The following is a 22,978-nucleotide window of genomic DNA, read 5'->3' as shown; positions in this document are numbered from 1 at the left end:
TTCTTGTTTAAAAACCATGTGTTTTGTGCCTTTCGCAGCCTTTGTATGTACCCTACTGACTAAAATGTATTACAGATACTCTGAATTTTGGACCTAACTGAAGGGGAACAAAGTTTCTATTTGTAGATTTTAATGAGTCTGATTCATTTTACTGAAATAACACTACATATATTTCTGTTTGTAGGGATAACAACAAACCAATTAATGTACTAACTGGCATTGACTATTGGCTGGACAATTTGATCTGCAATGTGCCAGAACTTGTGATGTGTTTCCATGTTAATGGAATTGTTCAGGTAAGCTTTGAGTTCTGTTGCTCTGATTACTGTATTTGTTCTTGGTCAGTAAAATATGATTTCACAATTGTTAAGCCACAGTTTTCAAGCAGGTTTTTTTCACTTAGATGGCAACCGGTTTAGGGCATCATTGCATTGGTGTATTGAAAAGGAATATTTTGTTGATACTACTTCATAAGCACATTCAGACTTGGCAAGAGATTTTAGTGGGCACGTTAATTCTTAAACCACAACAAAAATACGAAAGGTGCATTGGGTTAGTGTGTATGACTGTTAACCAGAAGGTTGGTGGTTCAAACCCACCCAGAGAAGGTTGTGGGCCAGATTCTGGCATTACAGGGGGTTGGACTAGATGACCCTCAGGGGAATGTTCCAACTCTACAGTTTTCTGATTTTAAGAATGCATGGAAGGCAGTGACTTCCTTGTAGCATAAACAATACTTCTAATTGGTTTTTTTGTTTGTTTTAGAAATACGAAATGATTAAGACAGAGGATATACCCAACTTGGAAAACTCAAATTTCTCTACCAAAGTAATAAAAGATATTGCTCAAAATATTTTATCATTTCTGAAAGCTAACTGTACCAAAGAAGGGCATACTTATTGGCTGTTTAAAGGTGAGCATTTTCCCATTTTTTAAAAGGTAACTTGCAGAATTACCATGACTTAGGGTAGGGAAGACTCCTAGGTTCATAGACAATTACACAATGTATGGTGCCAGTATTTTTGCCTCTTTCCTGAGGGTCTCTGCTGGGCACCTGGCAATGTAGATGGTGCCCTGTCTCTCCCTTCTTTCCTTCCTCCCTCCCCATAGCATGTGGTGGCAGCATGTTGTGTACACAGACAAGGGTACTCCTGCCACAGACCCATGCTCTGTTAGACTAGGGGCAGCAACTTGGGCTGCTCTGGTAGCTCAGGAAAAGAGCAACGTCTTATTACATGTACAGTGTACCAACAGATAGGAACAGAATATTGCTCCCTCTTGTTTTCTGTGCTTCCTTCATTCCTACTTTTGTGATGCTAGGAGGGAGGGGCTTGGAAGCGGAGCAAGGATTAGGGAGTCTAAACTGAGATCACTCTAGCCATTCTGTCTCGTGTTGTTCTTTCCTTGTTTGATCATACTGGAGTGCAACCAAAAATTCTAGTTTTTCCTTATTTTATTGTGGGACCCATACTTTTTCAAGCATACACTTATGGAAAAAATATTTTTCTTTCAGCAAGTGGAAGTGATATCGTAAAGCTGTATGACCTGACCACTCTCTGTGAAGAGACAGAAGATAAATACCAAAACCCCTTCACGATGCCAGTGGCAATTCTTCTTTACAAGTAAGTTTGCCTTGTATGGTTAGTACTATAAACACAGGAAAAGGTCTGAATGATACTGTTCAGCTTGAGGATTACAACCCAAATCTATGCAATCTGTAGAACACATGCTAGGCTTGTAGGCCCACTGCAGGAAGTCAAGAAAGCTAGCATTTCTCTGCTTCTGTACTGGCGTACTTTGCCGTTGTAGCAGGATGGTGGCAAAAGTCACTATGGGGATGCTAAGGAGAACTGCATGATATTGGTAGAGAACTATTATGAAGCTGTCCTGAGAGAGAAAAAGTGAAGTGGGGCTGAAAGTGGTTTCTTAACTTCACTGTAAGGCCAGCCAGAGCAATTCAGTGTCTCTCCATGCTGATGAAAATTTGTCCTAGGAAAATTTTCAGAGTGTTGGGATCAGAGTGATTTTTAAAAAACCCTCCTGCAAATGTCAGGGTAAAGCTGATCTTAAAGGGGTACAAAATATATAAGCCTAATTTTCTACTCATCTGTTGTATTCCACAATTCTTTTACACTAGAGGGTAAGTTCTGTTTTTGTGTTTCTCTTAGCATTATTAAATTTGAGAATTTTTAATAGAAGGGTGGTGTTCATGTTGATGAAGCAGAAGAGTTCTTAACCTTTCAATATATTTAAATGCATTCCTTCGAGGGGTTTTGAGTTGGAAGGGCAGAAGTAGAAAGTGCAAGAACAAAGTATTTGATTGGACCAATGTCAAGTAAGGTCATTATAGCCCCAAGATATTATCTTTTCTGTATAGTTATATCCAGAACCAGATGCAGTATTTAATTGTATGATGTAGCCTTTGTTGCAACTAAGGCAAAATTGATTTTTTCTGTGAATGTGTTTTGAAATAATCTTTAATACAACACACCATATATGAAACTAGCTAATTTGGAAATAATAAATACAAAATTGATAACAGTTGTTTCAGTAGATGTTGCACAGTCAGTATGAGAGGGCCTTTATAGTTTGCTTTCTGTTCATTTTACTTTCTCTTAGAGTTGCTTGCAATATGATGTTGAAGAAAAACCAAAACAGGAAGCATTATGGTACTATCAGAACATTACTCCTTAACTGTGTGAAGTTGTTGGACAAGGGTAGACATCCTCAGGTGAGAATTGTATTCTGAGGCAAATGTTCCCGATACCAGTGACACCTAAAGGGAAAACACTTCATGGAGAGAGAGAAGTCACAACTAACCCCATCAGAATAGTTAAATGAATTATGCATTAATCATTTGATTCCAATGTATAAGTATAGGCTCCATATGCCCTAAACAAAGCATCTGGAAAATTCATTATATTCCCTCCTCTCTCTTGCTCTATTCAGTTTCAGGAGAAATCCCAATCCATGTGCATTTAGCATTATGTGAATGATCAGAAGCAAACCTTGGGCTCAAGCACTCCCATTTTAGGTAGTTCAGTATGGTATGGGTGATGATCTAGGGGAGGGGTGAGTTAAATGGGCAAGAGAGAAGGGAGATTTGGCTTCTTGTAAACATGGTGGTTTGCCTTCTGTTGGAGCAGAAAACTGGGTCATCAAAAAAGTGGCTTAATCTCTGCCTTGTACTAAGTTTCTTAAAAAGTCAGCTCTATCTCATTCAGTATTGCCTATATTGCTTGCCAGTGACTCTCCGACAGGGGAGCCCTAAGTGCAGATGCCGATGACTGAATCTGGGAACTGGTGTTTCTCTCCCCCAAAGGCCTGGCTGTTCTTTATTCCCCACCTGCACTCCAGCCAAGGCAGATAGTTCCATTTTTTTCTTCCTTTCCTAGCCCCCGAGGCTTCATTTTTTTCTTCCTCACATTATCTACCTTTCCTTAACTTTTAAAGGCATAAAAATGTTGGTGTCTGTAACTTTGAGAAACCACTTGAATTGATCTTTCCCCTTTTCTGAATAAAGATTATTGCTTCAGCAAACTACATGCTCTCAGAACTGTTCCAGCTTGATGAGCCAAAAAAAGAAGAGGGCGGTGAGTTCCCCTTAAATGGTAATTCTGATGAAAGCTACAGTGAGGAGGAAGAGGAAATGCCTGATAGTGATGAAAATGGTTCCTATAGTACCAGCTCAGATCCTCCTGATGACAACAAAGCAGTTGCTGTAATAAAATCAGTTGGAGAACTGTCTGTACCTGAAAAATACAAATCCACTCATCAAATACGTGTAAGTGTTAACTGGCTCAATTGAGATTGAGATTATATTTTGTAATAAGACATAATCGTGTTAATTTGCATACCTTTGCCAGGGAAATTAGCATGAGGTAAAGCTTTCTCTCAAATGCCAGCTATCAGCACAATACTAAAAAGGCATAGAGGAAGGCATAGGACATTTTCACCGTATATATGTATTTTTCTTCCATAAAATAATGTGTGGAGAGTGAATAATTTTTCTTAATAGTTTATTTCTGAAGATCGGGGGTTTTCTGAGTGACGTTTTTGAGGAAAATAGCCAGGGTCAAACTAGGGCAGTAGGTCTTGGGAAAATAGATGTGGCTGCAGTATGGTGCTCATTTAAATGTTTTCAGTCAGTCGCCATTAGCTTAGCTTCATTATATCCTAATAAGAATATTGAAAGCCTGAGTCCATAGCTCTTTTTAAAGATTTAACTTTATTGAGAACATAATCATTGATTATTCCTCTAATGGCTTCTGATGAGAGGAATTTCTGTTGAATTCTTCTGATTCAATGCAGCTGTTTTCTTTTGTCTTTTCTGTGCAGCCTAGTTGTGCATTTCCAGTTTGCCACGACACTGAAGAAAGGTGCAGACTAGTGCTCAACTATGTTCTTGAGGTAAGTTTTGTTTTACTATTTGTTTTAATGCATTGGATCCTAACATCCTTTGAAAGTGCAAATAATAACTAAAAGGCTTTTTCTTTTTGTTTAAAACAGGGCTTAAAATCTGTAGACAGCAGCATCAAGAAGGAAAGTGATCTTCCTGCAGCAGATCCCAGCACTCCCATTCCATTGAAGTATGAAGATGAATCAACAAGTGTTGGACCTGAGTGTCTTGAAAAGCAGATGGCCTTGTTTTTAGACAAAAGTAAGCTTGTCTTACACCCTCTTCTCAAATTTAGTAGAATTTAAAAAAAAAAACCTTTTTGATGGAAGCTTTTGGTCATCAATAGCAGCTCCCCCCTTTTTTCTGAAGTTAACATTATTTTTGGTGGTATTTCCTTTTACTGTGTTCTTTAATTGTTTTCATGGCTGCTTTATTGTATTTATTGTTGTCAAACTATTTTGAAAATGTTTAATTTTATTAACTTGAGCTGTTGAGGAAAGGCAGGTTATAAACATTCAAAATCATTAAATTGTGCTGCCAATTAACCTTTTCAGTTTTAAGCTATGGATGCTACATTGCTTTATTATTTACTAGTGGGGAGTTCCCACTGCTGCCTGAGAATTTTTAGAAACCAAAAAAATGTGATTTTTAAATGGGTAGGGCAATTTGTGAGTTTGGACCCATCATGCCAAAAATTGGTGAAGTCAAACCAAAGTCACATTTTGGCCGCCATCTTGATTCAAAATGGTGGCCAGTCCCCAAATGTCAAGTGAAGACCCCCACCCTGGGAACATTTCTGCCAATTTTGACAACAGTATGTCGAGAGGTGGCTAAACCTATAGAGAAAAGATTCCTAAGAATGAATTGCTTTATTTTTTAATTATAGTGGGCTCATTTCGGGAAGTTAAACATTCTAGTCAGTCAGGAATGATCCCTGGATCCTGGCAGTACAAAATGAAGCTTCAGCTGATCTTGAAATCCTCAAAGGCTTACTATGTTCTCTCTGATGCTGCTGTGAGTCTTCAGAAATATGGGAGAGCATTACGGTACATAAAACTAGCTTTACAGTGCCATGGTAAGTTGGAATATTTTTATTGTAGGTTCCAGATATAAAATGGCAATTGGTTATAATACTCAGCCTATGTCTGCACTCTACATTCATGAACAAGAAGGAGCTGCTATGGACTTCCATGTTTCCCTCCTCTCTTCCTCCTGTAGTAGGGAAAATAACTTTGGTGGAGTTTAGATTCACCATCCATGACGCATGACTTGTTATATACAGACAAAATATTGTGTATTAAACACTGGTTAGTTACAGAAATCAGCTATATAATCCATGGTTTGTAGTTGACGTATTTAGAAACTGACCAGAGTTTGTTTTAGATGGTCAGACCTAATAAGTCCCACAGACTGGACATTTTCCAGCACTGTTTTAAAGCCTTCTTTAAAAGCACACTTCCAGCACATTCCCTCACACTCCGGTATTTTGAATTCATATGCCCTTAGAGAAATTGCAAGGAACATGTGATGCATTTTACCACATTGAATAAAAAGCTGAAAAGAAGAGGTGATATAGCCCCAGAACCAGGGTGTGTAATGTTGCTCTAGCCCTGGGGTAGTCAACTTATTTATACCTACTGCCCACTAATTCATCTTTCTTGATGGTAAAATTTCCTTACCGCCCACCAGTACTCGATGGAAGGAGGATTCAGCTTGTGCCGTAGAACCCCCTACTGCCCACCTAGATTCCTGAAACACCCACTAGTGGGTGGTAGGGACCAGGTTGACAACCCCTGCTCTAGCCAATGTACAGTTGTCATTATCATAATATTTGAGAACACAGCTGTGCTTGGTACTGGCAATCTAAGTTGACAAGTTTGAACTTGTATAAATAAGCATGCATACATTAATGCTTCCAGAAGATGATGAGGAGGAGGATTTATTGAATTTATATACCATCCTATATCGTACATGTGCACAGTTTCTTTGTGTGGCTTCATATCAAAAAGGCATTCTGTTCACTGGCTTCCTTTCTTACTTCCCTCCGACTAGATACATATTGCTGTCTCTGCACGAACATGCTTTCTGAAGTACTCCTGTTTCTTTGTCAGAGTTTAACTCTTTGTGGTGATATCCAACTAATGCTGGCCCAGAATGCAAACAACAGAGCTGCATATCTTGAGGAGTATAACTATCAAACAAAAGAAGATCAGGAAATACTACATAGTCTTCACAGAGAATCCAGTTGCCAAGGTAATGATTTAGTATCTGAATTACAGTGTATTCAGCTAATTGGTTCTTTATTTACTCCTGATATTTATACACCACATTTCACTGTACAGGATCACAAAGTGGTCTACACAACAATCTGTAAAGCAATACATAAAATAATGCTTTGTTTAAAACCAAAGGATACAGGTGGAACCAAAAGGTAAAGGTAAAAACATAAGGGGCATCAACACAGTTGTAGGTTGGGTTGTATATATTTGTAGCATAGTTTTTGGAAGGTCCTGTTCAAAATAGGAGAGAGGTATTTGCAGGTGGAGTCAGCATTCTTGGTCAAGATGCTGCTGATCCCATCCTTTCTTCTTCCCTTGCTCTGTCTTCTTAAAAGACATGAAAAATGCCCTGGACCAAAATAATATTTGCATAAACTTTAAAACGTATCACACTTGGCTTGGCAGAGGATGGAGATCCTTGTTCGTTTCATCCATTGGCAGCAGTTTTTGCTAAAGGTCTCACTAAACTGTAAATTACCATGGCATCTAAATACAGACAGTGGTGATAAGACTATACAAGACAAATACAGACAGTGCTGAAGTCCCTGTGGAATGGTAGTTTTCACTCTCTGGATGTCCCCTGCTTAAACTACTGAGTACAGGTGTTGGCTTCACAGCTGCAGGGTTCAGACAATTGCTCCACTCCTTTGAGGAATGGGGGTTATGGGGCCAGGTGAGCTAGTCCTGCCCTTGTCACCATGCCCCATTTTCTGCATGTAAAGAAGTGGGTAGCGATCCTCTGTACAAGGGCAGTGCTTAACTGTGTGGCCCCACAACTGAACACCTACTCGCCCAGAATAGGGCATAGAGAGAATTTTATTATTTCTAACCATATAGTATCACTTTGCAATGAATGCTTGAGACACTTGTGCAGCAATGTTCCAGACAGTACTCAAAATGAAAATGGCCACCGAAAGGTTTTTTTCGCATTCATAAAATTAAATCAATATAAAGTATTTTTATAACAAAACCATTCATTTCGCAGAGCTTTTAAAAGCTGTAAAGTTCTTTATATACAGATATAATCTCTTGAGTGGCTGTTGTCAATTGTTTCGAATACACTTGTTCTTTAGAAATAGCGATATAGCAAAAATTTACAGTGGTGTGTTAATTTTCTCTTCTAGTATTTTCTTGGGCTACTGACTTGTCTACAGATTTGGAATGCCAGCTTTCAGTTAGCTGCAAATGCTATGAGGCAGCTAATGAAATTTTGCTTTTTAGTAATTTAAAAGGGCAGAATCCAGAACAATATACACAAGTGCTGAAGAGAATGGGTAACATCAGAAATGAAATTGGAGTATTTTACATGAACCAAGCTGCTGCTTTACAGAGTGAAAGAGGGGGCAAGTATATTTATCTCTTTCTATTTATCTACACACACACACACACACACACACAGAGAGAGAGAGAGAGAGAGTTTTCTACTGGTGTTTTAATTTTTGTTAGATATAGGACTTTTAATGATCTGAAAAGAAGACTAGAATTGGAGTAGTTGGTGAAATATTCTCTTTGGAGGCATCTTCCCTTTCTGGAGGCAATTGTCCGTATGGGTTTTATAAAATTACATTTAGGTCCTTTAATGTAGCACTTTTTGAGCCACTATAAATAAGATAATACAGTTCTCGCTGGCAGCCATTTTGGAAGCCATATTTCTGAGAAGAAAGACTGTACTTAAATTTGAGAATGGCATTAAAATAGCTAATCCATGGAAGTACACATACTACTGATTTCTTAAAATGTACCTCTTTCTCTTTCTACTGTTCTAGAGAACAAAACTGTATCTGCAGCAGAACAGCAACTTTGGAAGAAAAGCTTCTCTTGTTTCGAAAAAGGGATTCAAAACTTTGAATCCATTGACGATGCAACCAATGCTGCTCTTCTCTTGTGTAATATGGGAAGATTAATGCGGATTTGTGCTCATGCTCACTGTGCTGCTGCAGTAGACTTCAAAAGAGAATTTTCCCATGAAGAAGCTCTTTATTATAATAAGGTAACAACCACCCCAATCATTTTAAGCTGATTGCAATTCATAGATAGAAGAGTAGGTCTCTACTGTGATTAGTGGATGCCTAAACGCAGGTGGCGCTGTGGGTAAAAGCTTCAGCGCCTAGGGCTTACCGATAGAAAGGTCGGCGGTTCGAATCCCTGCGGCGGGGTGCGCTCCCGTCGTTTGGTCCCAGCGCCTGCCAACCTAGCAGTTCGAAAGCACCCTCGGGTGCAAGTAGATAAATAGGGACCGCTTACTAGCGGGAAGGTAAACGGTGTTTCCGTGTGCGGCTCTGGCTCGCCAGATGCAGCGATGTCACGCTGGCCACGTGACCCGGAAGTGTCTCCGGACAGCGCTGGCCCCTGGCCTCTTAAGTGAGATGGGCGCACAACCCCAGAGTCTGTCAAGACTGGCCCGTACGGGCAGGGGTACCTTTACCTTTACCTTTAAACATACAGATATCCTTTGTTCCCCTTTTGAAATGAGTATTTATTGAGCATTTCTGTCTTGGATTTAGAATATATGTCTATGTAAGTTTAGTTCCAAAAATATAAGAAATGATTACAGTGGTACCTCAGGTTAAATACTCAATTTGTTCCGGAGATCCGTTCTTAACCTGAAACTGTTCTTAACCTGAAGCACCACTTTAGCTAATGGGGCCTCCTGCTGTTGCCGCGCCGCCAGAGCAAAATTTCTGTTCTCATCCTGAAGCAAAGTTCTTAACCCGAGGTACTATTTCTGGGTTAGCGGAGTCTGTAACCTGAAGTGTATCTAACCTGAAGCGTATGTAACCCAAGGTACCACTGTACTAGAATAGGGATGAAGTAAGCTTTTAAATAACTTTACTCTGAAGATCCATTTTATATTCTTTTTCCACTGGCTCATTTCTACAAGTTACTGCTTGTATAATCGGTCTACTCACGAGAATAATGTGATGTTAATTAAGGATCTTACAGAACTCTCAGTGGCAGCTCAGTTGTAATGAGAGGTGGTTATTGTGTTCGTGCCCTGCTTTCCTAAGGCATCCATGAGAATGCATTGTTGGACTAGATGAGACTTTGGGGTCTAATCCAGCAAGGCTTGTACATTCTTAGCTTTTTTGGTTGTTCTTTTTTGCATGCCCTGTAGACTTCCTCATGAAAGATGCAGCTAAAATATCTGTGGGTACTCTTATCTGATGTTACTTAATACTTATTTGAGTAATCTGCTAGTGTAAATAGGCAAGTAAATATTCTGAGCCCACATGATCTCACCAAGTTAATCAAAACTTTCTTGTTTAGAATTAAACCCTTGATACTGAGGGGAACAATAGAGACCATGGTTAGTGGACATGTACTTCTCACAGATTTGTTCAGCCTGTTTTTACTTTTATAAAAGGTACAGCATTGGGGGGTGGGGGGTGGGACGCAAGTATAGGAGGTTCAGATTGCAATTGAGTTCATTGGATAATGTACAGAGAATATGCAAGTTAGCAGTGAAAATGTTCACTTATCAGTGTACATGCTGCCAGAGGGGCTAAAATATGTTTAATAATAGGTCATATGCTGTTCAATTATTGCATACACCCTGTATTCAGAATCAATAAGTATTCAGTACCTACTGTGTGCCTTGACATAAATATTAGTAATGAGTACAAGCCTGTCAACAACTCATTTTGCTATGCAATGATTGAATTCCGTAGGCCGTTGACTACTATCTGAAGGCCTTGAGGTCCCTGGGTGAAAGGGAAGTTCATCCTGCTGTTTGGGATTCTGTCAACTGGGAGCTGTCTACCACCTACTTTACTATGGCAACTCTGCTGCAAGATTATGCTCCCTTATCCAGAAAGGCTCAAGAACAGGTAACACACTCTCTCTCTCTCTCTCTGTGTGTGTGTGTGTGTATGTGTTTGTTTTAAGAACTAACCATTCCTGTAGCACTTAAAATAGAAAAAAGGAAGAAGGACTCAGATTCATGTTGAATATAGCATTTGAATCATCAATAGAAAAATTAGGTGATCATGATGATGATTGCTGCAAGAATGGTTTATAAGTATTTCTTAGCTAAATAGGCTTTTTACTTACCTTGAGCAAATACTATTGCATGCATCTCTGTCCTTTCTGAAGCCCACACTCTGGTAGCAGCCATATGTATCTATGATGACAGATCAATGGTAGATTGTGGCATCCTGCATAGTGTTGTACAAATATTAATTCTTCTTTGACGATCACTCATAGCCGAGTAAGATTGTCTTCCATTAATTTGGTCTTAACTGTGTGTCCGTGACTGTGGAGGCCAATTCTGGATCCACACGTCCTTCCATAGTGGAGACATAGGTTTCTGTGCAGGAGTTGATCACTGTGAAGATTTGCCAAACGTGCCTTCCTCTTAGCATATTTTTCCCTTGCGTCCTGAGTTCGTGCTTCTTCAAAGTCCATGATTCCTTTGGTAAAGGCTATTCTCCAATTGGAGCACTCGCAGACCAGTGTTTCCCAATTATCTGTGCTTATACTGCATTTTTTTTAGTTTTGCCTTGAGAGCATCTTTAAACCTCTTTTGTTGTCCACCGGCATTTTGTTTTCCATTCTTAAGTTGGGAATGGAGTAGTTGCTTTGGAAAATGATAATCAGGCATCCAAACAGCACGATCAGTCCAGTGAAGCTGATGTTGAAGAATCATTGTTTCTACACTGGTGATCTTTGCTTCTTCCAGTACACTGACATTAGTTCACCTGTCTTCCCTGTATAAATGTTATGGGAGTCGGAGTGGTATTTCTTAATTTTTCTTATTGATGAAAATAAATAATGCCAAATACTCTATTTTGAGAAATTCATGTATTGCAAGGTATTGATATTACAAATTTTGAAAGCTTTTTCTTTGTGTGTTAGATAGAAAAAGAAGTTAGCGAGTCAATGATGAAATCCTTGAAATATTGTGATGTTGACACAGTGTCTGCACGGCAGCCCCTTTGCCAGTACCGGGCAGCTACAGTTCACCACAGGCTGGCTTCCATGTATCACAGCTGTTTGAGAAACCAGGTATTTGTCCAAAGAGAATCTACAATAATGTGTCTCTGATGGTGCACACTTAATATATATTGGTTAGTATATATCTCATATATAAACAGAGGGGCATAGTATTTTATTTTTTAAGCATAGGTTTGTTACATTTTTTAAAGTGTGAATTTCTGACTTGTTGATTTATGGCCACATCAATGTCTGCATGGCACTACTGGTTTTTCTAGGTAGTTGGTAAACTTCTTTTATTCTCAGTAATTATGCTAGCCTTGATACATCAGCAGTAGCCTCATTGTGTGGTACTCTGGCAGGAAGATATTACTACATCCAGTAGGTTTCTAAACGTATTTAATAGCATGTATATTTTTATAAAAAGAATCTTGTAAAACAGTCACAAAGAGAAATTGATTTCATATGCTTCCTGCGAAACATGTATTTTCTGTAAATATTTAAGCAGTTATGTAGTAAGCATTGTTAAAGGGAGGATATGCTTTACCATAATACATAAAACTATGCTTTTTATTCACCTGAACAAATTTTAAACAATTTTTTTTGTTAAAGGTTGGTGATGAACATCAGCGGAAACAGCATAGAGTACTAGTAGATCTTCATTACAGTAAAGCTGTGAAGTTTTTTCACCTCCTGAAGGATGTGCCATGTGAGCTTCTTCGCGTACAGCTGGAAAGAGTAGCATTTGCAGAATTTCAGATGGCAAGTAAGTTGAACAGTTGCTCTATTCTGAATAAATATTATCCAAACTTTTTTTCAAAAATAAATGATGAACAGCAGTTCCCTAGGATGAAACAGAATTTGCTAATTGGTTCACTGGACTTGTCTTAAACTCAAAATATTATTAGAGAAAGAATTTGGTAATTGACAAGTACTTAGTATATTAATATCATTCTTATCTACTTCTAGGTCAAAATAGCAGTGCTGGAAAACTAAAGACTTTGTCTGGGGCTTTGGATATCATGATAAAGACCCAGTCTGTGTTTCAGCTCATCAGAAAGGAACTTGTTGCTGAATTTGAACAGGTAAACTACCTACTATTATTATTTTTTAGATGTTTATGGTTCTGTCATGTTTGTTTACACTGGTTTAGAATTGAGTAAAAAATATGTGTTTGAATGGTTGTGTTATACTTAATGTCTGTATTTTTAATTCCCCCCAGCAGCTTTTTTAAAATTTCCCTATAATTACATAATTACATACATGTGCTGATACTTAACCCTTTTTTCTTTTGTTTGAGCAAATCTGTATACCACTTTTCAAAACCAAAGATTCTCCCCAAAGCAGCTCACAGTGCTTTTTTTTGTTAAGACTAGAAAACCATTTTCATAAATGTCCTTTCTGTTTAGAGACTTGAGGATAACAAAAGCAATGTGGAAAGTGTGCCTGCTGAAGACTCATCCACTAGCCTCAATAAGGAGGAAATTGTAAAACTCCTTGGTATATTTGAGTCTCGGTTGTCTTTCCTCCTTCTTCAGTCCATCAAACTGCTTACATCAACTAAAAGGAAAGTTGGGTAAGTCAGTACATAGTACTATTTCTCTTAACTTCTTTGCTTTGCATGAATTGTTTTTTATTGAGCTTTGGATCCAAACTATATCATTTACAGAAAGAGAGTAGCAATAGCGCAACAGCAGATGAGGTTTGTAGTAGTACTACATAAACAGACCCATTTGGGGATTTAGTTTTTTGTGCATTTCTTGCACAACCCTGTAGAATGATGTGTAAAAGATTTGTTCCTTGAAGAGCATATTGACATCTAGCCAAGAACTTTGTTTTGCCTTTTAAGCCTACTGTGTATTGCAGGGCTGTCCAACTTCCAAGAGACTGCAATCTATTCCCACTATAAAAAAACTGCCAGTGATTTACCCATTGGACTGACCAAAGTTGTTTTTTAGGGAGCCAAAGCTGTTGAGCTTTGCTACATTGGTGAGGGTCCAAAGGCAGAGCAGGAGCTAACACAGACATCCCACAATCATCCAGTATATCGTGATTGACCTGTCGGACACGCCTGGTGTCTTGTATTAGTTTTATGTTTGGCGTATTTGGGAAAATGTTTTGTGTATCAGCCTTTCGTGGTGATACCATGTATTCATTTGGGAATGGAGAAGAATTGGCACTGATGTTTCTGTAGGAAAGGCATTACCATCGCTTATGGTGCCTACAAGGATCAAGCAAGCTCTGTTTAGCTGCACTTACAATAAGCCTGCAGCTCAGGAGGAGGAGGGAGGAAAACAGAGTAAATAAAACACATGCTGCTGCTGTGAGGTAAAGCTCACTCTGTATGTAAGAGCTGGTAGATAGTACAAAATATATGTTGTTTTTCCCAGCTTTAAGATTATGTTATGTTCATAGAGCTAGGCAAAAAGAAAATTGGGTTTTGATTTTTATCTGTGCAAGGAAATTGCAAGAGTAACTTGGAGTGCCCAGTCACTTACAAATCTATCCACATGGAATTGTTAACTTAGAAAGCTCTGAAGTTGTGTTGGCATGTGTGCTAAATATAGTATAGCAACTACAGTATTCCAAGTGTAAAGAAGCTTCATGGGGCAAGACGATCAATACACGACAGGACAGAGTAATAGCAGAGTGTTTGCTGTGCTTCTCTTTTTTCAGTTTTTGTATTAGAATTCTGAGTCTCCACAAGGTGGCAGTATAAATACAGAAGGCCAAAACATAGGGTTGTTTTTTTCAGAGTTACTCATTTACTATATAATATGATAGCACTTGTAATTGTTCATGTAGTATATTGTGCAGATTTGGAAAGGCTAATAATGTCATGGAAAAATATTTAGATTTTTGTGTATTCTCTCTTTGAATTACTAGTAATTCTCTTTAGCTTTTTCTAAAGTCTGCGCACATCAATCCCAGCTACATCATTTTTAAATATTAATTTTTCAAGCTTTCCAAAATGATAGCAGAAGGGTGCTGTAGCCATTTCATTGTAGCTGGAGCCACATCAGAATTGTACTTCTGCCATATCCATGCTCAGTTTTCCTCAACCTCATAATGTTGTCATTTATTATTGCCATGTATTTATTTATAGACAAAAATGGTGATTTCAAGAGTATAAAACAAGTAGAAAACAACATAATTATAATTAAAACAGAAGAAACAAAACCCAGTGATCCAGTATTAAATCTCTCTCTCTCTCTCTCTCTCTCTCTCTCTCTCACACACACACACACACACACACACACAAATATACAACAACAGCATGATCACTAGCACAGTTTTCAACAGGGTCACACCCCTGTTTTCCTGACAAAGCTTGTCATGCAGGGCATCCAAGCCAGTTTCAGTGCAGAACCCATGTCCAAACCCTGATTGAAATAGAGCCAGACAATTAAGTCTCATCCAAAAGTAGCCACAGAGAATACTGCTCAGAGGATAGGTTTTGCCTGCATACTATAGTTATCCTTTATTAACTGACATTTTATCATCATCAGTCTCCTTCAGTGGGTATGATGTCATAGTGCTGCCTTTTTATAAATACAAATGAGTTTTTAGATCTTACTCTATTTTAGTTTTATGTTTGTTTATGCTTACATCTTGTAAAAAAAGGAACTAATTAAAGTTCAATAAGTAATGATAAATGATGCTGTTGTATAGTACCCCTATATATCAACAAGAGCAAGGGCCACTGTAGTAATATTACGGCTGCCAGGGACTGCTGCTGCCTGGGGCTATGGTTGGATCTGAGTGTATGGTCACCACATGGCTATGTGTCGGACGTGAGTGGCACTGTGGTCTAAACCACTGAGCCTCTTGGGCTTGCCGATCGGAAGGTCAGTGGTTCAAATCCCTGCGATGGGGTGAGCTCCGGTTGCTCAGTCCCAGCTCCTGCCAAACTAGCAGTTCGAAAGCATGCCAGTGCAAGTAGATAAATAGATACCGCTCCGGCAGGAAGGTAAACGGCGTTTCCATGCGCTGCTCTGGTTTCAGTGTTCCATTGCGCTAGAGGCAGCTTAGTCATGCTGGCCACATGACCTGGAAAAACTGTCTGCAGACAAACGCCGCCTCGGCCTGAAAGTAAGATGAAATGCGGCAGCCCCAGAGTCGCCTTTGACAGGACTCAACCGTCCAGGTGTCCTTTACCTTTTACCTATGTGTCGGTGCTGGGATATTACCAGCTAGTACAGTGGTGCCCCGCAAGACGAATGCCTTGCAAGACGGAAAACCCGCTAGACAAAAGGGTTTTCCGTTTTGGAGGTGCTTCGCAAAACGAATTTCCTATGGGCTTGCTTCACAAGACGAAAATATCTTGCGAGTTCCTGCGGGTTTTTTTTCCTCCCCCCCCCCTTTTTCTAAGCCGCTAAGCCACTTATCAGCTGATCCGCTAAGCCGCTTAACAGCTGATCCGCTAAGCCGCTTATCAGCTGATCCGCTAAGCCCCTAAGCCGCTAATAGTGCTAATCCGCTAAGCTGCTAATGGGCTTGCTTCGCAAGACGAAAAAACCGCAAGACGAAGAGACTCACGGAACGGATTCTTTTCGTCTTGCGAGGCACCACTATACTGTGGTAGGCTTGAGTTGTTAGGCATTTTGTAGGGGAATCAGCTTAATATTGAATGTGGTGATCCAGTTCACACATGCACACAATGACTCAGGAGTTACTGATTTGCAGCTGAATGTATGAACAGACACCGTTTAAAGCATATTTCTAAAGTGCTGTGTGTGATTGTGTGCTCCTCCACAGTTGAATCACAAAGTCATGATGTGATCATTACAGAATGTTTTTAGTCAGTTGATAAAAGAGAGGCATCCCTAATAGAAAAGAGGACACAAAGGGAAGTAGAACAGAATTGCTATAAAGGACAAAGCACATTGGTATATATAGTCACTGTGCCATGTTGAATGTGTGCTCAGAAAGTTAAATTGCCTTAGAGAGCTAAGGTCACTTTCAACTCCATTGTGAGGCTTCTAATGGACCCTTTGAGTTAATAATTCTGTAGTGAAAGATCAGGGGTGTAAAGAGGTAAGCCTTGTCAGACATTTGATTGTGTTTTCTTCCCTGCTGCTAAATGTTTGGAACACCTGAAGCTTTTAACTATGAGAATGTAACTGCAGACAAATTGGGGTGGGGAGGAGAGTGGTATCTCCAGAATGGGATGTTTAGCTAGGAGGCTTAGATATTGGGAACTACTAACCAGCTTTATGTATCATTTGGAATGCATATGCATCATCAGTGGAATATCAGTGCATAAACCATCTATAATAGAGAAATGCATGGATAAAATAGCTGCTCTCTCAATTATAAAATAACTGTGCTGTTTGGCAATGAAACAGTTTTAAAACACTTATTAAAAGAAATACTTAGTTCTGGATATTCTAATAGAATTCATTGGAATTTTAAATTTACTAACTGGTCTGTCTGCATAATAAATAAAGCTGTCAATTCTATTTGCCAAATGTTAGGAATTTAATTGCTTCTTGCTTTCTTGGATCAAAGTATTTCCAGTGGCAATGCTTTCTCTGTATAGTTCTGGATAATGCCAGCTGTGGCAGTTGTTCATTTTTGAGCACATTTTATTAGTGTCTAAAAAGAGATGGAGAACTTGCACTAACAAAAGCAAAAGATCTAAGCTTATTCAACACACCTGAGTTCCTCTGACAATTAGCATTGTGATGAAGCATGATGAAAGAGAAAGGTTTTTCTAAAAAGTACTAATGTAGAGGTACACAGAGGCTGGTGCATACTATTGTGGTGAACCCAAGTAGTTGAAAAATAAGTTGCCATTAAAGGAGAATGTAATAAATGGAAAGATTCAACCGTGACAAAAGTGAGATTCCATTAGTACTCGGAAAGTGTAAGTGTTGCAAACTTTTGAGTTGCACTGATGAGAACATGAAAAACAGGATAAATGGTATTTGCTCCAGGTGGAAGGAAGGCAGTGGGGATGAATTGTGGTCCTGCTGTCTCCCAAGGGTTACTGCTCAGCTAAATTCCCCTCTATTTGCTCACAGTACAGGATCTTCCCTTGCACTTAAATCTACTTTCCTATGATAGAGGTAAGGGAAAGAATATGCTAATAGGCCCCTTGTGTCCGCATGATTAAGGAGGATGTAGTAGTGGCGCTGTGGGTTAAAGCCTCAGCGCCTAGGGCTTGCCGATCGAAAGGTCGGCGGTTCGAATCCCTGCGGCGGGGTGCGCTCCCGCTGCTCAGTCCTAGCAGTTCGAAAGCACCTCCGGGTGCAAGTAGATAAATAGGGACCGCTTACCAGCGGGAAGGTAAACGGCGTTTCCGTGTGCGGCTCTGGCTCGCCAGAGCAGCGATGTCACGCTGGCCACGTGACCCGGAAGTGTCTCCGGACAGCGCTGGCCCCTGGCCTCTTAAGTGAGATGGGCGCACAACCCCAGAGTCTGTCAAGACTGGCCCGTACGGGCAGGGGTACCTTTACCTTTACCTTTTAGTAGTGGTAAAAGTCTAAAAGTGGATAGGTTTTGATTCAACATACTGCAAGCAGAGTTCTGCCACCCCAAAGAAAGCTGCTCTTAGGGTAAAGGATGTGACACAAGAGGCTTCATTTGGCAGGGGGAATCGTCTCTTTGCACAAATAAAAGTGCATCTCACACACATTATTGCTCTGTTGGAGCCAAGCCACTATCTGCAGACTTTGTTTATGCATCAAGTACTAGATTAACCTAGTCCCCCCCCCTTTCTTCCAGAGGTAACAGTGAAGAAGAAGAAATTCTTAAGACCAATAAGAATGTTTATTCACTTCTCTTGCGATCAGCAGCAAATAAAAACCTGACTCTGCTAGAAAGAACGGAAGTTGTTTTAAACTTATTGGAAAAGCTGGCTCAGGATAATGAAGGCAATAATCTGGGAATTCAGTGACCGACCTTAATGGTTGTACATGTTGCAACCATTGAATCAGTGCCTTGCTCAAAAAGGGATTTGTGGTTCTCTTCCATAGATTGCCTGCTTTATTTATATTGTTCCATATTTATAAGATTGTACAGTTGGAAAATAAAACTATTGTTACCCTTTGAATGCTGTTATGAATTAGCATATATTTTTGTTTTTACACTTCTGGGTTTATTTTGAAATGCTCAAAGAGAAATGTACAGTTAGTTTATTTAATCTGAACTATAATGGGCTTTGTATTGTTGCATAGCAGAATGGTTTTGCTAGCACTCTACTCTGTTTCACCAGGGGTGGGGAACGTGGGCCCCTACAGCTGTTGTTGGACTCCCAACCATTGGCATTCATAACCACTGGCTGTATTGGCTGGGCCTGATGGGAACTGGAGTCCTGTCACATCTCAAAGGCCACAGGTTCCCCACCCTTGTGTTACAGCAAAAGTCCCCTTTGCTGTTTCTTTCCTCTATGCATTCTCTGCTAAGCAAAACGTCCATGAAAGGCACATGCCAGCAGTATTAATTAAAACCATAACATTACCATTACAGATTCCTCCAAAAATGTGCCTTTTGCACTTCAATGCAAACACTTAAAATAGACATTACTCTGAGAAATGAAACGGGCTTGTTTGTACCTCACTGTCACTTTTTCAGAAATGTGAATAAACAGTTGTATATTGAAGAAATTTTATTAAAAATTTATCCCACTGGTCAGCATTTCATTTCTGTTGTCTCATTTTCCTCCCAGAAAACCTCAAAGGTATCAGTGCATACAAAGGTTGCTGTGTTGGTTCTTTTGTAGAGGTTTTGTAACACCATCAGGGAACACAAGTTTCTTTTAAAAAGAAATATTGTTCCTGCATTGCACAATAATCTCATTCTGCAAATGGCTACCATTTTGCCTAACCAAATATTCCGAGTAACTTGAAAGATTGCTCATTCTTGCTTTTCCACAGAATCACTTTCTGTTGCCTGCTGTGTCTTTTCTTGTGTATGACAGACAGGCTATATTATCTTGTATTATTTAGTAGGCATCATATGCAGTGTTCAAAATTGTGACCCTATGGTGTCTTTGCATGTTCTAATTCGGCCCAGATATTCACTGCATGATATGACTGAGCTACCAACCAATAGTTCTCTCATCTTATTCTGAGTCATTTTGACTCATTGGCTTGGATCCTAACTTTTATTTTGCTCTTGGGGTTTGGGGAACCCTTGAGCGGTGTGGAGAGCTGCAGGCAGCCAAAGAAACATGGTTCCTTCTATAAAAGCTACACTATGTTGGTTATTAGCAACCTGATTCTGTAAGCATTTTCTACATAGTAGCTATATAGATATTTCAGTGAATTATATTTTTTAAATTTGCAGCTCCAAAAAGATGAATAGTCCTTATCTGGACCACCTGGAGTGCATTTTAAGCATCACTTCCTTTGGCAGTTTGATACGGAGTTGTTTCCAGCTGCAGAGAACATTTTGTGCAATGGGACAGTTCTCTTCCTTTCTTTTGTCCCCCATATACCCATGGGATATGCTGTGGGCTAAATTGTCTGGACCTGCAGTGGGAGGGCATAATTGTCCCAAAGCAGGTAGGGAAATCTTGCACAAGATTATTCTGCCCAATACCTGGTGATTCACCTCCACCCTGTTCTGGATAACACAGCCCACAATGTTTGGTAGGTCCTGCTGAGTATCTAGAGAGACTTTTTGTGGGGGGTGGGGAGAAGGAAAGGGAGATCAAATGAGCTACCTTAACTTGTGCTTGTGCAATGTTCAATACATCTCATGAGCACAAGAACTTTGCTACAGGTAAGCTTGGAGAACACTTGTGGATTTTCCTCTAATAATTGGAATTTACCTTTTTTTAAAAGATGTTAAATGAAAGGCCACTTCATAAGTAGTACCAATAGATTGTATTACCACCAATGTAAATAATGTGAGATAACCAGCTTCGTATAACCAATATGCTTAAGTCTAATTAATGCATGAAGGGGTTAAAACCAGAGTAAGCTCTCCTGCCATGCTTCTTGAAACTTGGGAGGGACTAGCTTATCAAGCCTTTGTTCCATCACTCTACCCAAGATGCTCAGGATGTAAAGAGATCCAAGCTGGTTGTTCCAAGCTCAGATTTCATGGCTCTAACTTTCTTGAGTTCATATATCAATAATTTAGGAACTTTCACCAATGTAACTAAACCAAGTTTTACTGTCTGCAACCTTTTCTGACTGCTGTATGGAAAAGCACACGAACCTGACCCGTGGGGAGTTTGTAAGTAAACCATTTTTAACTTAACCAAATGTGTGTCTTTTCTACACTAAGGGAAGACAGAAGTTTTGAAACTCACAAGGATATATTTTAAAGGTCTAGCAGCCTGTATTTCCACACTTTAATATTCTGCATATGTGGCGATTTTAAAACCTCTGCTGGGGTTTTTGCACCAAACCTGGATGTTAGCATTCAGGAATTCTCTTTCCTATATGCCTATTTTATTTTTTGCCGCCAACAAATAAAAGTACTTTACAATTCTGTTGGTGGCGTCTTGCCTACATTATCATCTTAATGAGAGTGATATTTTTTATATTCAGCATTTTATGTCAAGCAGAGTAATAGTGATTGTTTATATGTATGAAATATCTTCCAACTATTATAGATAACTTTATTATTTTGGCTATTGTCTAGAAAGAGATTCTGCTGGAGTTTTTAGAGTGAATTAAGCAACTGCCACATAGCTACTGGATGTTTTGTTGCATGCTGACATTTTCCGTTTATGAGGAAGCCAACTGTTTGGTTTAACTTGTGCTATCTACATAACAACCACTGCCTATATCCTTTTGTGCTTCACCTATTTAAAGGTTAAAGAGAACCAAAGTAAACTTACATACCGTATTAACCATTTCCAGTCAGCTGGATCCAGGTGGTGTTTAGAGTAACAATGGCATATATAACTTGTTCAAGAAGCCATTTTAACTTGCAAAAGATGCTGATAAATATTGTAGCTCATTTTTTCCAGGCCTTATATTTGACCAGTTTGCAGGGAATCTGTCTTGCAAAACACTTTACCCCCCACTCTGAATGTAGTACTTTAAAAGTTTGCATTGCTTCCTAATAATAGTGTTTAGAAAAGTTGAGTGAAGGCAAAACTGTCCAGAGCAGAGATAGGTTTTCCAAATGCTAGGCAAACAGCTTGCTGTAAAACTGAGTTTCTTGCTAAGGGGGAAATTGGCAGGTCTGCATCTCTTCTTTCCTACTCCCTACTGTAGATTTAAGGCTGCACCTTATTGCTTTGGGGCTCCCATGTGAAGAGGAGCTAAGGCTTTGTTGACATTAGATTTTTTTATATATATAAAAAATCAAACACTTTAACAATTAGGCAGATAACAGGGATTGAATTCATTCTACCTAGCCTGACTCTAGCAGTCTGGATCATGGAGTTATGCTGACCACTGACTGCAAAACAGTTAAATTGCTGTAGTGCCTATAAACTCTGTCCCTTATGTTTTATAAGCAGCAATTCTCTCCCCTCTAGTATCAGTTAATACACTTTGGCATCAGAGAGAAATTACACAGCAGGAACTGTCATTACCCAAGCCAGAGTACTAAATAACCGGTGTAATGTACCTTTTCTTTTGCTCTGTACTGGGGTAGTCAGGCATCATGCCTTCTGTCTAAGCAAATTAGGAGGTGATACTGATGTGTAGGCTTGATGCTCTTCTATGGCCTCATTCTGTGTTGTAAGACAGCATTTGTTTCTCCTTTATATTCTAAGCATTATTTATTAAGAGCCATTATGTGAGCTAGCCTAAATGAATCAGTGCATTTTCTTTTAACTTTTCTTTCTGTTAGATGAGCCCTGTTAAATCTCTTTTAATTAGTAATGATGGCTCTACATTTTGCTATCCAGCATATAGGCAACAATCCCAGAGGCATAATAAAATCCACAATATTCAAGTACACAGATTATCTAGTACTGTTGCCTTTGGTAGAGAGCTGATCATGTTAGACAGGACAAGGTATTAGAATGCTGTAGCAACCTTCTACTAAGAACATTTCACCATGAACCACAGACAAAATGTTGTAGTTTCAACACAGAACTGAACAGTAAATGGCTGCAAAGTAGATGGAGGCCCCTTTCCCTTTCTTCAGGCATCTGAAGTGGCTTTGAAAGGGACATCCATGCTTTCATTCCTTTCCGTCTACATGAATATGTTAGTAAGACAGTAAATGGAGTAGTTTGTTACAACTCCCTCCCCCAGTGGTGGTGCAGCAGTTGTCCCAAGTTCTCCCTATGATTTATGAAAACAAAAATACCCTAGTTGCATCAGACCAGAGGTCCACCTGTACTTTGCACAGTACAGTTTACAAACATGGCTTAGAGTTGATAATCCTCTCTTGCTATATTATCCTACATCTGTGGCAAATTTGGAGGCAATTTTGTGCAAAACATTAT

General features: G+C 39.3%; 1 protein-coding gene across 4 annotated transcripts in view; it reads left to right on the top strand.

Annotated features, from left to right (window-relative positions):
• Positions 1 to 19,256, top strand: part of EDRF1 (erythroid differentiation regulatory factor 1) — a 29,723-nt gene extending 10,467 nt beyond the window's left edge. For 3 of the 4 annotated variants that reach the window (XM_079976578.1, XM_079976577.1, XM_079976579.1), the window contains 17 exons: positions 185 to 296; positions 766 to 913; positions 1,514 to 1,622; positions 2,620 to 2,731; positions 3,524 to 3,784; positions 4,339 to 4,410; positions 4,510 to 4,660; positions 5,286 to 5,474; positions 6,452 to 6,652; positions 7,803 to 8,021; positions 8,445 to 8,668; positions 10,347 to 10,505; positions 11,533 to 11,682; positions 12,223 to 12,376; positions 12,580 to 12,695; positions 13,020 to 13,186; positions 18,340 to 19,256. In XM_079976578.1, the coding sequence (XP_079832704.1) occupies positions 185 to 296; positions 766 to 913; positions 1,514 to 1,622; positions 2,620 to 2,731; positions 3,524 to 3,784; positions 4,339 to 4,410; positions 4,510 to 4,660; positions 5,286 to 5,474; positions 6,452 to 6,652; positions 7,803 to 8,021; positions 8,445 to 8,668; positions 10,347 to 10,505; positions 11,533 to 11,682; positions 12,223 to 12,376; positions 12,580 to 12,695; positions 13,020 to 13,186; positions 18,340 to 18,511 (2,716 nt within the window). In that variant the 3' untranslated portion in view covers positions 18,512 to 19,256. Of the gene's footprint in view, positions 1 to 184; positions 297 to 765; positions 914 to 1,513; positions 1,623 to 2,619; positions 2,732 to 3,523; positions 3,785 to 4,338; positions 4,411 to 4,509; positions 4,661 to 5,285; positions 5,475 to 6,451; positions 6,653 to 7,802; positions 8,022 to 8,444; positions 8,669 to 10,346; positions 10,506 to 11,532; positions 11,683 to 12,222; positions 12,377 to 12,579; positions 12,696 to 13,019; positions 13,187 to 18,339 lie in introns of those variants that run through there. The other variant, XR_013839071.1, reaches the window with a different exon arrangement.
• The last annotated feature ends 3,722 nt before the right edge of the window (positions 19,257 to 22,978 follow it).

The sequence above is a fragment of the Podarcis cretensis genome, assembly GCF_951804945.1.
Source record: "Podarcis cretensis genome assembly, chromosome: 5".
NCBI lineage: Eukaryota > Metazoa > Chordata > Lepidosauria > Squamata > Lacertidae > Podarcis > Podarcis cretensis.
The sequence above is the reverse complement of the archived record's forward strand: the minus strand, read 5'-3'. Positions and strand labels throughout refer to the sequence as shown.